Source organism: Oryx dammah, unplaced genomic scaffold, assembly GCF_014754425.2.
Source record: "Oryx dammah isolate SB20612 unplaced genomic scaffold, SCBI_Odam_1.1 HiC_scaffold_20, whole genome shotgun sequence".
In the NCBI taxonomy this organism is placed as follows: domain Eukaryota; kingdom Metazoa; phylum Chordata; class Mammalia; order Artiodactyla; family Bovidae; genus Oryx; species Oryx dammah.
The window spans coordinates 67,173,545-67,189,359 of record NW_024070204.1 but is presented as its reverse complement, the minus strand read 5'-3'; the positions used below and the strand labels follow the sequence as shown (position 1 = coordinate 67,189,359).

Here is a 15,815-nt window from a genome sequence, read left to right as displayed (position 1 = left end):
GCCTGTTTTAAATAGAGATTCAACAGTCAAAACCTGCCACTTCGGTCCAAAATGGATGATCCTTCTGAAAAACCGAATGATGGGTTTTGGTTTACAGCATGATTCTTCAAAGAAAAAAACAACCTACTGAGACCAAGGTTTCAATGCAGCACATAAAGTACATCTATAAATGACCATGTATGGTTTGATACAGCAGAGTCTAGGTTCGGTGATAATGAACTTGTTATTTACTGACCTGGAAGGTTTTTAAAAGGTTTTTAGAAGTTTTATCAGAAAGAAGCAGATTACCCTTACTGTGCACAGTAATAATAGTTAAACACCCAGAATAAAGGCAAAGACAAAGAGAAAAATTGAACTTTTTTTTTTAAAAAGCACAAGAACCCTACATACTAAAATTGTACACATCAAGTATTGGTCCAATCTTATATCAATCTATTTACAATTAAACAGCACCATGGTTTTCTCACCTAGGTTAGTTAAACATGCCCAGAAAATTGTTATTCAAAGTATATGTTCCTTTAAAATAAAATAAACTCTTAACAGAGCTCAAATCCTCAACAAACAAAAAACCTTTTACCAACCATAGATAATTATATCACCAAATTTACTTAAGAAAAATAGGTTTGAACATTTTCTTCCACCAGTTGACAAACTCTGAGAGATGCTGCTGTTTAATGTGGCACACAAATTAAGAAACATTTGGATGACAGGGGCATAATACTAAAACACCCTCACATACCTCCACCTCCACATATAAAAATATTCCTTTGGAATTAATGCTGCTGTCCCCTCTTGAATTTAGATTCAATTATCAGCAAAGCTAAATTAAATGTAGCCACAATCTTTAAAATGATTGCATAAAAAAAGAGAGACAGTTAAAGCTCTTAGAAACACGCTACATTACAATTATAGATATTGTATCTAATCAGGCTATAGGAAATTTAATAACATTTTAAACATAACATTTAAACTAAATAGCAGTTTCAGTCTGCTATTGAAATTAATAATGGTGCTTCACATCCAACATGAGTGTGGAGGTCTGATTATTTCCCATTTGAGAACCACGTAAGTGCCTTCTTGCCTCTGCTTCTCCGTCTCATAGATTCCCAGGGGTTCAGAGATATTGTATGTGCTAGCCCTCTTCTCACCTATGGAACCAACTTTGAAAAGGCTCCGAATTAAATACAATCCTTGGCAGCTTTATTCCAGTCATTGTACAGAAGAATCAGGTTATGCCATGGAATTTTTCAGTCTTATAATCTGCAGATGCTTCTTAATTTGCCTCTTTGCTATGAAAGATGAGAGAGGAAAATTCTCATCCACCACAACTACAGGTAACAGTGAGCTATGGTAAGCACTGAAGTATAAAGCAACGTATCATCATCAGGTCTCACTGCCAATGTTTAAGTGATGTCAGGAAATTTTTCACTAGTAAATTATGACTTGAAATTTTTTTTCTGAAAGATTGAAGACAGGCACAATTTTCCTAGGCACAGACAGAACGGGTTTTCCTTAGACCCTTCCTGCAAACCAGGGGAGAGAAGATAATTACTTTATTGATTCTGTGCATTCCCTGGCCTAGTATGCATGCATTTTGGGCACAGTTAGCTCTGAAAGTTCTAAGCAGAGTAGGTAGATCAATGAAGGTATTATATAGTAGTGACCTTCTAAGCCGGGATATGAAAACAGCTTCATTATACAGACATTTCAAAATACTTATGCAGCAAGAGGACAACAGACTTTTCAATTAAGTATCAGTTGAAAATCAGAGATCTGAATGCACTGACTAAATTATTGCCTAGTGTTCCAGAAAGATGCCTGCCACCAACGCGTTAGAAAGGCACCAAAATTTAGTGTGAACGTAAATAAGGAGCTCAACCTATGAGAATGGGAACAGCAATACTGAAACACAGTTTGCCAGTCTCTATGCCTTTATGGCTAAATATTACTTGAGCAAATAACTAAGACCAGAAAAGTTATCGAACCTCAAGTACTGCTCTGTTAGTGTCCATTTCAAAAAGCTCAAGTTTTATAACTGTTATATTATATTTAAGAACTCTGTATTCATAGGTGCTTGGTGCTGTTCTTCATGGGTGCAATCTTCTAGTTACAGTCCAAATCATTTAAATACAGACATTACATAGTTGTTGGGTATTTTAAAATAAAAGGTTATCTATTTAACTGCCTCTTGAATTAGAAATTGTAATTACATGAGTCTCAAAGGCTGGCTCTTTGTGTTTTATTAATTACTTTTGTTGGTCTCCATCACAGATGGAATTTTTCACTGATAATTCCTCAGAACTAAATCCATTCATATGGAATTCAGAGCAGTGAAAATAGATTTCACGCCATAGAGTAGGAAATGATAACAACAATAAAAAGTGGCATGAAGGCTTTGGGGACAGCCAACAGGACTAGGTCAGTTCTCAACTGGTGTTGGGTTCTGCAGAGGTTGGCTCATTATAACCTGTACGACATAGTCCTTTGGGATCTTCAGCTCTTCCAGTTTCATTTTGTCAGTGAGAGGCCTGCCAGAAAAGAACCACCGCTGGCTAGCGGGTTCCACTCCCTCCGCGGCATGCAACCGTCTCTTCATGTGGTACACTGTGTCTGTGCTGCGGACCACGAGTTTGAGGTCTTTGCCAGTGGAGAGACGCAAACGGAGCTGAGATTCATACCCAGAGTTGGGCGGTGGCTCAGGAATATCCAGAGTCTCTGTGCCGCTCTTTTCCTCTATCATGTTGATTGGTGGTGCCAAGCAATAGACTGGGAGCTGGTATCTGTTCCCCAGTTCATCATAGCACTCCGTAAGTGCACCTTCAGAAAGAGAAGAGATGGAAAAGGCTTTAACCGAAATGAAGGCATTTTTCTTTACACTGTGCAAATGCTCAAATGTCTCCCTGGCTTGCCACTTAAAAGGGAAAAAAATGTGAAATAAGACCAGTCTCTGTCAGTGGTCTACGACCATTATCACGGCTGGCCCATGACCGATTATCTGAAAAAGTGCAAGTGTTAGTTGCTCAGTCGTGTCCGACTCTTTGCCACCCCATGGACTGTAGCCCGCCAGGCTCCTCTGTCCATGGAATTCCCCAGGCAAGAACAGTGGAGTGGGTAGCCATTTCCTTCTCCAGGGGATCTTCCTGACCCAGGGATCAGACCTGGGTCTCCTGCATTGCAGGCAAATTCTTTACTGTCTGAGCCACCAGGGAAGCTCCCAATTATCTGAGTGTTTATCAAATGAACCAGGACCCTAGCTCCTTACCCTCTCACTTCTAAGTCATTTCATACCTAATTTACACTTTCATTAAAAAAGGAAAAAAAAGCATACAAAATTCCAATTTATTAATATATCAATGCTCAGACCAAATTAAGGGGAAATTCAAACTGCAGTGGGATATCGTTTTAGGAAATGAATCAGCTAACCTTAAAAAAAAACAACAAAAAAACCCAGATCTCTAAGCCCAATTCGCCACAATAGCATCCCAGAGTAGTTCTATTAATGCCTAGACTTCCTTTGCCAGAAGACCTCAGTCCAAAGAAATCACAAAGTAGAGATGACAAGCTTACCAGCTGCCACTGGCTCATGGCTTATATATGAATCTCATTAGCACAATTACCACAGAAGTGACTGAGGTGTTTTATTTACCCTAATTATTAGTCAATCTGTTACAGAGAAGCTATGGGTTAAAAAGGAAGAATAAAAGAATTATGAAGTTTATAACCCACTGCTCAGGGGAGGGGATAAAAAGTGTTTGCAGTTTAAAAGAAGATATTCATGGTTAATTTCTTTATAAACTGCATTGTAATTACCAGAGCTTCCCTTGGGGAACTTGAGGGCATACTGAATGAATGCTTTATTGTAAGGTATTCATAATGTGTCTTTTGTTCAATATAGATAAAAACCAAAAACATCTATATTCAAAACATTCATACACAGGCTAATGAACACGGGAAGTGGGACACTGAGAAATGGTTATCAATGAAAAGGTGAGTTAATAAACTGACCTCTGTGGTCACTATCAACAGGCTGAAAATACAAAGAATTCCACATGAGACTGGAACAGTCACCAGCGCACCAAGGGTTGACCTGGGCCTGCCTTCTAAGCTGCGTAAGATGGGCCGGGGTGAGACCTCAGTCACCAAGCACTCATCCACGTGAATCTCCCCTTCCTCTGTGCCTGGGCCTGCCTTCTAAGCTGCGTAAGATGGGCTGGGGTGAGACCTCAGTCACCAAGCACTCATCCACGTGAGTCTCCCCTTCCTCTGTGCCTGGGCCTGCCTTCTAAGCTGGTAAGATGGGCTGGGGTGAGACCTCAGTCACCAAGCGCTCATCCACGTGAATCTCCCCTTCCTCTGTGTTTAATGTCCAGCCTCTGTGTTGTTCACTAGTTAATCTGAACACTGCTATGAAACTGCAGAGATGGACAAGTTTCAAGCCCAGCTGTGATCACCAGCAGTTTCCTAAACTAGCAGCCATCACACTGTAGTATGTTATTTATAAAATCAGCTGTGCAAACTTCACTGTGTACATACTTGATACAGCCTTGTTCTAAGGCAAAGAAACCTACCAGTGTCTTTCAGATGGCCTGACCATTAGGAAAACTAGCAAAGAGAAGGTGGAGAGTTCATTACAGACTCATCATCTCTCTCAGGAAAATACCTTCAGATACACATCCCACTGATACCAGCCGGGTAGGTACAGGAGCATATAAATGTTTACATGCATGCATGCATGCTAAGATGCTTCAGTGCTGTCTGACTCTGTGCAACTCCATGGACGGTAGCCCACCAGGCTCCTCTGTCCATGGGATTCTCCAGGCAAGAAAACTGGAGTAAGGGAGCAATGCCCTCCTCCAGGGGATCTTCCTGACCCGGGGATCAAACCAGAGTCTCCTGCGTCTCCTGCAGTGCAGGCAGATTCTTTACCACTGAGCCACCGGGGAAGCCCATATATTTACACGACTGTTCTATTTTAAAAAGTTCTCTTAGAGAGGCACCATTCTACACCTTGGTTTTTGGTTGCTTTTTTTTGACCATGCAGTATGACATGCAGGATCTTAGTTCCCTGACCAGGATTAAATCTGTGCACCCGCTGCAGTGGAAGCGGGAAGTCTTAAATGCCAGGGAAGTCCCAAGAGACCAAGCTAAATCACTACTTTTGGAATCAGGTGACCATGACGATATTCCCAGCCTTGTTATTAATTAGGTGTACAACCTCAAGCAACACTCTTTAACCTCAAATACTTTTCTAAATTAGCTAAATGAGGCAGGATAAAAATGACCTCTAAATTGGTTTGCAGGTTTATACACACTGCTTCATATTCATGCACCACAAGAGATAGAGAAGAGGAAAGCAAACCAAAGATGTCAAACTGTAGGCAGAATCATGTTTTGACCAAAAGGCAGCCTGCATTTTTAGCCTCCCGAGAAATGAGGGCGAGAGGCGCTGTGGCAGCATCTTGCACAGGGCTGAACAGCAGTGCAAGCCAACCTTACAACAGATGTACAGCCGACCAGGCATTGTGGTCTTCCTAGATCTGAATACTCACTTCTTCATCACAGTGGAAAGCTGAGTCTTTCCCCACCTGCCCTTCAGCCCAGTAAGTCAAGGGTTCAGTTTTCAGATTCAAATGGGTAAGAATAAAAACTCCATGGAAGAGGTATAGCTGGATGGCATATCTTCTTATTCCAGCTCAGGAAGCCTCACATCTATAATGCTGGAAATAAACTATCCAGATTCTACTGCTAAGAAGCTCCTATATTCCGATATTTTGGGGAAAGGTAACATAAAGGACAGAAATGGTATGGACCTAACAGAAGTAGAAGATATTAAGAAGAGGTGGCAAGAATACACAGAAGAACTGTACAAAAAAGATCTTCATGACCAAGATAATCACGATGGTGTGATCACTCACCTAGAGCCAGACATCCTGGAATGTGAAGTCAAGTGGGCCTTAGAAAGCATCACTACGAACAAAGCTAGTGGAGGGGATGGAATTTCAGTGGAGCTATTTCGAATCCTGAAAGATGATGCTGTGAAAGTGCTGCACTCAATATGCCAGCAAGTTTGGAAAACTCAGCAGTGGCCACTGGACTGGAAAAGGTCAGTTTTCATTCCAATCCCAAAGAAAGGCAATGCCAAAGAATGTTCAAACTACCGCACAATTGCACTCATCTCACACGCTAGTAAAGTAACGCTCAAAATTCTCCAAGCCAGGCTTCAGCAATACGTGAACAGTGAACTTCCAAATGTTCAAGTTGGTTTTAGAAAAAGCAGAGGAACCAGAGATCAAATTGCCAACATCCGCTGGATCATGGAAAAAGCAAGAGAGTTAAAAAAAAACATCTATTTCTGCTTTACTGACTATGACAAAGCCTTTGACTGTGTGGATCACAAGAAACTGTGGAAAATTCTGAAAGAGATGAGAATACCAGACCACCTGACCTGCCTCTTGAGAAACCTATATGCAGGTCAGGAAGCAACAGTTAGAACTGGACATGGAACAACAGACTGGTTCCAAATATGAAAAGGAGTACGTCAAGGCTGTATATTGTCACCCTTCTTATTTAACTTATATGTAGAGTACATCATGAGAAACACTGGGCTGGAAGAAGCACAAGATGGAATCAAGATTGCCGGAAGAAATATCAATAACCTCCAATATGCAGATGATACCACCCTTATGGCAGAAAGTGAAGAAGAACTACAAAGTCTCTTGATGAAAGTGAAAGAGGAGAGTGAAAAAGTTGGCTTAAAGCTCAACATTCAGAAAACAAAGATGGTGGCATCTGGTCCCATCACTTCATGGGAAATAGATGGGGAAACAGTGGAAACAGCGTCAGACTTTATTTTGGGGGGCTCCAAAATCACTGTAGATGGTGATTGCAGCCATGAATTAAAAGATGCTTACTCCTTGGAAGGAAAGTGATGACCAACCTAGATAGCATATTGAAAAGCAGAGACATTACTTTGCCAATAAAGTTCTGTCTAGTCAAGGCTATGGTTTTTCCAGTGGTCATGCATGGATGTGAGAGTTGGACTGTGAAGAAAGCTGAGTGCCGAAGAATTGATGCTTTTGAACTGTGGTGTTGGAGAAGACTCTTGAGAGTCCCTTGGACTGCAAGGAGATCCAACCAGTCCATTCTGAAGGAGATCAGCCCTGGGATTTCTTTGGAAGGAATGATGCTAAAGCTGAAACTCTAGTACTTTGGCCACGTCATGCAAAGAGTTGACCCATTGGAAAAGACTCTGATGCTGGGAGGGATTGGGGGCAAGAGGAGAAGGGGACGACCGAGGATGAGATGGCTGGATGGCATCACCGACTCAATGGATGTGAGTTTGAGTGAACTCTGGGAGTTGGAGATGGACAGGGAGGCCTAGAGTCACAAAGAATCAGACACGACTGAGCGACTGAACTGAACTGAACTGAACTGAACTGACTTAACTTCAATTTATCTAACATGGAATTTTCTGGTTTACTCTGTTCTTCACTTCTGCCAGTCAAATTATATTGGAAACTGAATTATAAATATGTCCCAGTTTTAAACTAAAAAATAAATATGTAAAAAATTCAGGCCATGAAGTCAAATATTATTTACTTATATTTTTAGACTAGTTTTATGGATTACCCTCTACCCACATTAAATATCTGAGTTCATAAAGTATCAAAAAATTAATCAATATAGACCAGAGCTGAATACTACCCCAGAATTACCTATACAGAGCAGAATGACTCCTCTGTAGGCTCTAACTCTTTTGAACAACACATTCCCAAATCCCTCACCATTTTATGGCCCTGTATCTTTTTATTAAAGACAAAACTAATGGTATTCTCTATCACTTACTGAACGCCTAGAAGTGTTAGGGTATGTCACTGGCGCTGAGTACAGAAGGTTACGAGAAAGCCACGACTGTCCTCGATCCCCAGGAGCTTATCATCAAGGAAAGCAGACATAGCATAACCAGCAAGGATTTAAATTCACATTAATGCACTGACTCAATGGATGTGAGTTTGAGTGAACTCTGGGAGTTGGAGATGGACAGGGAGGCCTAGAGTCACAAAGAATCAGACACGACTGAGCGACTGAACTGAACTGAACTGAACTGAAAACCAGGCACAGGAGCCAAGGCATCACACAGCAGTAATGGGACCAGAGTTGGTAGAGCCAAGAAAGAAAAAATTCTATAAAAACAACGTGTTCTAAGCATGGCACAGGGAGCTTCTCTGGTGGCTCAGGCAGTAAAGCATCTGCCTACAGCCCAGGAGCCCTGGGTTCAGTCCCTGGGTTGGGACGATCTCCTGGAGAAGGGAATGGCTACGCACTCCAGTATTCCCACCTGGAGAACTCCAGGGACAGAGGAGCTACAGACAGTCCACGGGGTCACAGAGTCGGACTCGCCGGTGCAACTAACACTCTGCTTCACTACAGGCATGGCACAGTGCAAACGAAGGCATCCCGAGAAACATGAGCCTTACGGACACAAGAGTTAACGTAGGTGTGGAATAAAAAGTGGCTTTGCTGAGGTGAAACACAGAATCTACTGTGTGCAGTTACTAAACAGCAACGGTGAAAATCTAATAGAAGGCTTAGGGAGTTTAGACTTAATACTATAGAAAATGTCTAAAGGTGGCTAATACTAGTCCATGAGTTACTCCTACAAATACTGAGTGCCTGCTATATGCCAAGCAATATCATGCCAGTGAACAGGACAAACCCTAAAGATTCTTTTATTATTTGCATGAAACGAGAGTGACTGACTGGAATTAGGGGAACCAGCTAAAATGATTGCCTAACAATGGAAAGAAATGGATCTGAAAGAACGGGTGGTAACTGGCAGGACCTAATGATAGACTGGGTGTGTGCTTAGTTGCTCAGTCGTGTCCAACTGTATAGCCCGCCAGGCTCCTCTGTCCATGGAGATTCTTCAGGCAAGAATCCTGGAGGGGGTTGCCATGCTCTCCTCCAGGGGATCGTCCCAACCCAGAGATCGAACCCAGGTCTCCCACAATGCAGGCGGATTCTTTTCCCATCTAAGCCACCAGGGAAGCCCAATGATAGTTTAGGAAAGGCAAATCACCTAACTAGGAAATGAGAGTGATAAAGAATTCAGGGTTACAAGATTCTTTGCTTAGTCTTAACTGCTGCAGGTATGAGGAGATACTTAAATTGAGTTATCTGAAGGTATCTGAAGCAGCATATTGGGAAAAAGGTAAAAGCCGTGTGTACAGTAATAATCTTGAATGTACAAGCTTAAACATAAAAGCAAACACTTAAAAAGGGGCTTACTAGCTCTGACTGGGCACTTTATATACAATGACATTTAATCCTCACAATGACCCTGTAAAGTGAATTTATCATACTCATTTTACAAATGGGAACACTGAAGAAGAGAGAGGTAAGCCTGTCCTGGGTCAGAGAGTAACAGAGTAAAATAATCTGATTCCTGAAGAAGTAAATGTATGACACACGGATAAGGCTTCAGGGCTTGTAACAGCTCTACTGGACTCTCAGGTTAATGATATGGCTAGTGGGAGGAAGAAATCCTCTTGGAAAAAGGCAGAGGACAAATACAAGAGGGATGAAAAGCCAAACGTGAATCACAAGGCGCAGTGCAGCCCAAAAATACATTTCCCAGTGCTGTTAGTGACCAAGCAAAGGAAGATACAGAAGAGGAGGCAAAAGAAGTGGTGACTAAGAAGTTTCAGTGCTCTGAAGCCACCACATGTAGTGACAAAATGGACATATTGCTGTCAATGTTTCATCTACAATATTTGAGAGGAGAGTGTAAAAAACAGAGTATGGTTAGAAGATGGATAGTTTCCCTTAAAGAAACCCTGTGTATAAACACAAAAGGGAAGGGACCACTCTAAAAGCTGGTAACATAAGGATTTTTTTTAACCTTTCCAAAAATCACTCCTAGCTATGTTTGCGTTTGCAATTTACAAAAGGTTTTTGATTGCCACCCACTGACCACTGATGGTGCAGTCATCTAACACTTCTCCATGAGTTCTAAAGACGTTCTAGCCAGGCTTGCTTAGATTGCTCACCAAATGTTCTTTGTGGAAGTACACCTGTCTTTTATTCCTCCTTCTCCTCACAACATCATTATAGGCCCCAACTGAGTCCTAGCAGAGAGAGACAGATGGCCACAGGGATAAATGCCGCCAGGCCACTGCTTCCCCCGGTCAGGAAGCCCCGAAAACTCCCCAGGGCAGGAAGAAAGCTGCCAAGACTACCTTCTGTCCTGATTTCATACATAATTGTTTGAAGTTGTTTTTATTTATCTTCTATCTACATGACTGGCTCAGATGTTAAAATTTCCTTGTTTTCTATGGCTGCTTTTAATTTGGCTGCAAAATATTTCACAAGAAAATTATAAAGACAAGACTAAATTAAATACCAAATAATAAAAATAGCTTTATTAAATGTCATAACACTAACACTTTATTCTTTCTCAAGCAGTCTTTCAGATTAAAAAAAGACATCTTTTTAAGCATTCAAAGGCCTCACTGGTTTTCCCTCTATGTTTAAGACCAGCTAGGTCTTCAAACTTTTACTATGTGAGACTTGCAGTGTTACATGATCAAATTTGAAAATCAAAGTTGAAAATTTTTATGGAAGGAAACTTTTGAGGATATTAAAATGTTATTTTGATTGCAGTCATGGGTGTTTACATGTCAAACAAAGCTGATCAAACTGTATACTTCAAATATGTGTTATTTAGTGTTCTTCAATATACCTTAATAGTGTTGCAAACATTTATTGATAATATTGAAAACATACTGGCAATCTGATAGAGGAAATCTCCCTCCCAAAATTAATCAGGTAAGCTGTGTGCTAGAATTGCAAGGCTTGTATCACACTTGGGGGTTCTTCCAAGGATGAAAAGGGATGTCTTTATTTTTGGCTTCACTGTTCAAAGTGACCAAGAAAGCATGAACTCTTCAAAAACCGTGACTTCCTAAAGCAACCGAAGACCGACACATAAGTAACTTGGACCCAGTTAAAAAGGAAAAGAACCCTGAAGTAACAAAGAAAGGGAAGGAAAGAAATCCTGGGTTAGACCTGTGACTCAGGCAGCCCACCGTTCAGTCTGTCAGAGGAACAGAAGACTGGAAAAGCAGAGAATCTGACAGGATGAACAGTGGCTTTGGAGCTGTCACACCAAAATTTTAATTTGGCTTCTAATCTTAGACATAGTCAGTTTCCTTAAGGACTACAGTATCTACCTCACAAAGTTAAGGATTAAATAATAAAACACACGCAAAGTTGACTACTACATATAATAAATTCATAGAAACAGTCAATAATGTCAGTTCCCTTCTCAAGGAAGTTTTAAATCTCAGACTAGACTTATGGGGGAGGGAGCTCACCAATAGCAGTATCACAAAGGATCAAACAATTTCATCATGTTTGAGTCCACTGCTTTAGGCTTCACGAGGTCCTCTGTAAACACCACAAAGTCAAAAGGGTCATCAAAATTACCCTTCATCCAGATATTATGAGCAGTCTTTCAAAACTAACAAATTACAGGCTCCCTCATGCAAACTCTTTACTGGGAATTAAATTAAGCTTATGTCTGGTAATCAGGCTTTAGGAGAAGCAGGTTCTGGTATCTTATCCCACCAAATTAGCTATTAAGAGTGGGATTCAGAAGCACCAAGACGATCATCTCTTCTAGCAAGCACAGGTGAAAAGTGACTTAGTCTGGATGCACTACCAAAGTCGTATGAAGGTTTGACCATGACTAAGAGCTTGTGTAACATTTGGCCACATTTCTAAGAAGATACTGATCTTTTAAATCCAGTTCCTTAAAAGGACAGAGGAATAGATCAGCAGCACTTGTACCTGGTTTATTTAGCTGACCCGGCATTACAGAAGTAGAAGTTGAGGTAGTATATGTCTTGGGACCACATCAGAAATCCTTCTTTCCCTCCATTCTCACCACCCAGAATGGAAGAAAGGAGGTCTTCTTCAGAGACAAGCCTACTGAGTCAGGGACAAACTCCCACCTCAGCTATTTTAGGGACTTTGTTGCTTTATTTGAAGAAAAAGGGTGACAGCAGCTGAGGAGCAGATAAAGCTACAGTGTGTAATTCCAAATCATTTTTGTCTTTTTGAAGATAAAGAGAGGAAAAGGATACAACATTTATTATGATCAATCAGCCATCAGATCCTTTATTAAGACCCTGTTTCATTTCCAAATACAAGTCTGGTAAAAATTCCCTGTCTCTCCTGTATGTACAGGAGGTTCATGCTTCTGTTCTTAAAATTTTACCTTCATGAATTGAGCTTATTAAATGACAAATTCTTATAGGGACCTTTAAGGGACTCAGACTCCATGGCTTGCTCCTTAATAGGCCTCTAACACACCGCTGCATTTCCTGCCTGTCCGTGTCTTAGAGAACCCACTTGTTTCTCTTTACTATTAATAGAACTATATCATTTTAAAGTACTCTGTATAGTGTGGGAGGGACTTAAAGTGGTAGAGATGGAATTAACACTGGAGATTACTTGTGCAGTAACTTCACAGAAAACACAGATGAAATGACTCGACCTTGTAATTTAACTGCTTTAGTTAGTTAGATCTAGGACTCGAGCTTAAAACCCAATTTCATGACTTCTGCCTTTTGGAAAAATGATATAACTTCCCCGTGCTTCAGTTTTCTCATGTTTAAAATAGGTGCTGCTGCAGGTGGTTGTCACAGGATGAAAATTAAATAGTATCGATTCAAAACATGAATTGGTAGTATTTTATTATTTCTGATTCTCAGTCCACGATTTTTTATCATGTTGGTTCCCTAAATACAGAAATGCTCCATTAATGATACTTATAAGCTCCTTGGTTTTTCAAAACTTAAACTGCATTATATGTAATTTAATTTATTCACATTTGATATATTTTGCAGTAAGAAAGACCAGGAAAAAGGAAAAAAAAAACTGGACAACTCCTTTTCCACCTTATTTTGAAGGTGATTTAAAAAGAGGTATGTTTTAAAGAATACCATTTTCTACTTCTCATATCCTGAAGCATGAAAAAGGACAGAAGAAACTGGCCTTCAAAAGTTCATCTGAAGAACTGGTAATGTTTAATGATGAGAATAATAAAGTTGGGGTTAAGTCTTTAAGTATGAGAAAAGTGTCTGGGGACTGGTGAACAGCTCCTCCTCCTACACAAGGATGGTTAAGAGGGGAGCTTTTACATGTGAATTGCAGGGAGTTGGAAAACATACTAATTGTAGATGCCAAAGGAAAAAAAAACTTTTCTAGAAGTCAGGGAACCTTCCATGGAAGGCAGGGAAAGGAAGCAGGCAATTTTAAAAATCCTTGTAAATCTTCTAAATAGTAATTTAAGAAAGAGCATTAAATCCTCCTCTTTACAACATAAACATATATTGTTTCTGAAGAAGCTTTCACTGAAAATATCTGAATAACCACTATGAACCAGACTCTGTGAAAAATGAAAATAAAAACCACCACCCTTTTTTTCACCCTGTTTATGCTAATTTGGACAAGCCACTTAATCTATAATCTGGTTTCACAGGCAAAATACTGTTTGGGGGAATTTTAGGTACTGATAAAACAGTACTTAACTAGAAAAAGAAAATAAGCTCTAAGAAATTTAAGACCATGAGTAAAAAAAAATGCTGTGTAAATAATGAAAAATAAAGCTCTTTTAGAATGGGGAGGCTGTGGAAAAGAAGCACCAGACATTAGAATCATCCAGGGAGCTTTTTCCACAATAGTACACTATTACACATGTTCAAACCATCCTCTACCTGAGTCATAATTTCCACAGTGAAAACATACCTTCATATATAAACTCCCCAGGTAGTTTTAGGACACCAACTTCCCTCTTCACAATCGCTACTGCCTTTTGAGAAAAACAAACTGAAGACTTCTCACTGACAATAACAGAGGAAGATAATTTAAAAGCATAGACTTATTTTACGCTTGCACAAGGCAGGAATATAATGAATATGACCTGCTGACTGAAATTAAGATAAAACACATGTAGTTATGAAGGGAACCACTGTAATAAAAAGAAACGAAAGGGAAAATATAGGGAAAAGGTTTTTTGTTGTTTCCTTGAAACACACACAAAAAGGCCATGGAAACACATAACGTTCACGCACACAGCGCTGGCACTCAGCGCAGCAGAGCAGAGAGAGCACAGCCTCGCGGACCCAGACACGCTCCACACGGCTTCCAGCTCTGAAGAGCTTTTCCTAACATTTATACTGGGAAGATAATGTGAGTAAGGCTGAGATAACAAAAAGATTATGGGAAGAGAAGAGAGGATGAGATGAAAACAAAAAAGGAGATGATTTAGAAAGGAGCATAGATCCCAGGATCTCTTCAGGTTGTCAGTCTATGATCAGTTCAGTAACGTGTGAGTAACACTGACAGCTGTAGACAAAGGGGACAGGCATGAGTCAGGTGTGAGGTGATGCTAAACTAATAATGTCCTCACTGCTTGGTGTCTAAGTAATAAACCTATTGCTGCTGTTCCTACTGAATCAACGTTAACCTCAAAATTCCATTTGGCATATGCCCAAGAGAAGGGTATTCTAAAAAACCAAAGAAAGATGTCACCAGTAAATATTACATCCAGAAAATGATTGAAATCTATAATTTAAGATTTTGGTACAAGGAATTTACTTGTTAACGTCACAGTTCAAGAAATACAATCATCCACACTACTATTTATTAAGTATGTTTTGGACCAGGTAAGCAACTTACATGTGTTATCATCACATTTAATCAATACAACCACCTTATAAGGCAGGCACTTACAATTCATATTTTATAGATGAGAGGACTGAAGCTTACAGAAGTGATTTGCCCAAAGACACATACCTATAAATAATACAGTAAAGATAAGAAATAACGCTAGGTCTCATACCAAAGCCTGAGCTAAACAAGAGCTAAAGCCGATGCAGTATTTTAAACTCAAAATATGAAGTACTGAATACTTGAAGATTTTAGGGTTTAACACAACAAAACGTGTCAAAGATAAAATTTCAATAACATAATTACATCTAAAGGATGGAAGGGATTTCACCAATACCACTGAGGAGGCCTAGGTAAAAACATGTAACTAAGGTTTTAGAAAAGGCAGAGGAACCAGAGATCAAACTGCCAACGTCCGCTGGATCATCAAAAAAGCAAGAGAGTTCCAGAAAAACATCTATTTCTGCTTTACTGACTATGACAAAGCCTTTGACTGTGTGGATCACAATAAACTGTGGAAAATTCTGAAAGAGATGGGAATACCAGACCACCTGACCTGCCTCTTGAGAAACCTATATGCAGGTCAGGAAGCAACAGTTAGAACTGGACATGGAAAAACAGACTGGTTCCAAATAGGAAAAGGAGTACGTCAAGGCTGTATACTGTCACCCTGCTTATTTAATTTCTATGCAGAGTACATCATGAGAAATGCTGGGCTGGAAGAAGCACAAGCTGGAATCAAGATTGCTGGGAGAAGTATCAATAACCTCAGATATGCAGATAACACCACCCTTATGGCAGAAAGTGAAGAACTAAAGAGCCTCTTGATGAAAGTGCAAGAGTAAAGTGAAAAAGTTGGCTTAAAGCTCAACATTCAAAAAACTAAGATCATGGCATCCGGTCCATCACTTCATGGAAAATAGATGGGGCAACAGTGGAAACATGGCTGACTTTATTTTTCTGGGCTCCAAAATCACTGCGGGTGGTGATTGCAGCCATGAAATTTAAAGATGCTTACTTCTTGGAAGGAAAGTTATGACCAACCTAGAAAGCATATTGAAAAGCAAAGACATTACTTT

General features: G+C 40.1%; 1 protein-coding gene across 1 annotated transcript in view; it reads right to left on the bottom strand.

Annotated features, from left to right (window-relative positions):
- Positions 1 to 342: 342 nt before the first annotated feature.
- The window catches only part of UBTD2 (ubiquitin domain containing 2), a 60,597-nt gene continuing 45,124 nt past the window's right edge, over positions 343 to 15,815 (bottom strand). Inside the window, exon 3 of the mRNA XM_040262751.1 lies at positions 343 to 2,817. Within this exon, the coding sequence (XP_040118685.1) occupies positions 2,420 to 2,817 (398 nt within the window). The 3' untranslated portion in view covers positions 343 to 2,419. The remainder of the gene's footprint in view (positions 2,818 to 15,815) is intronic.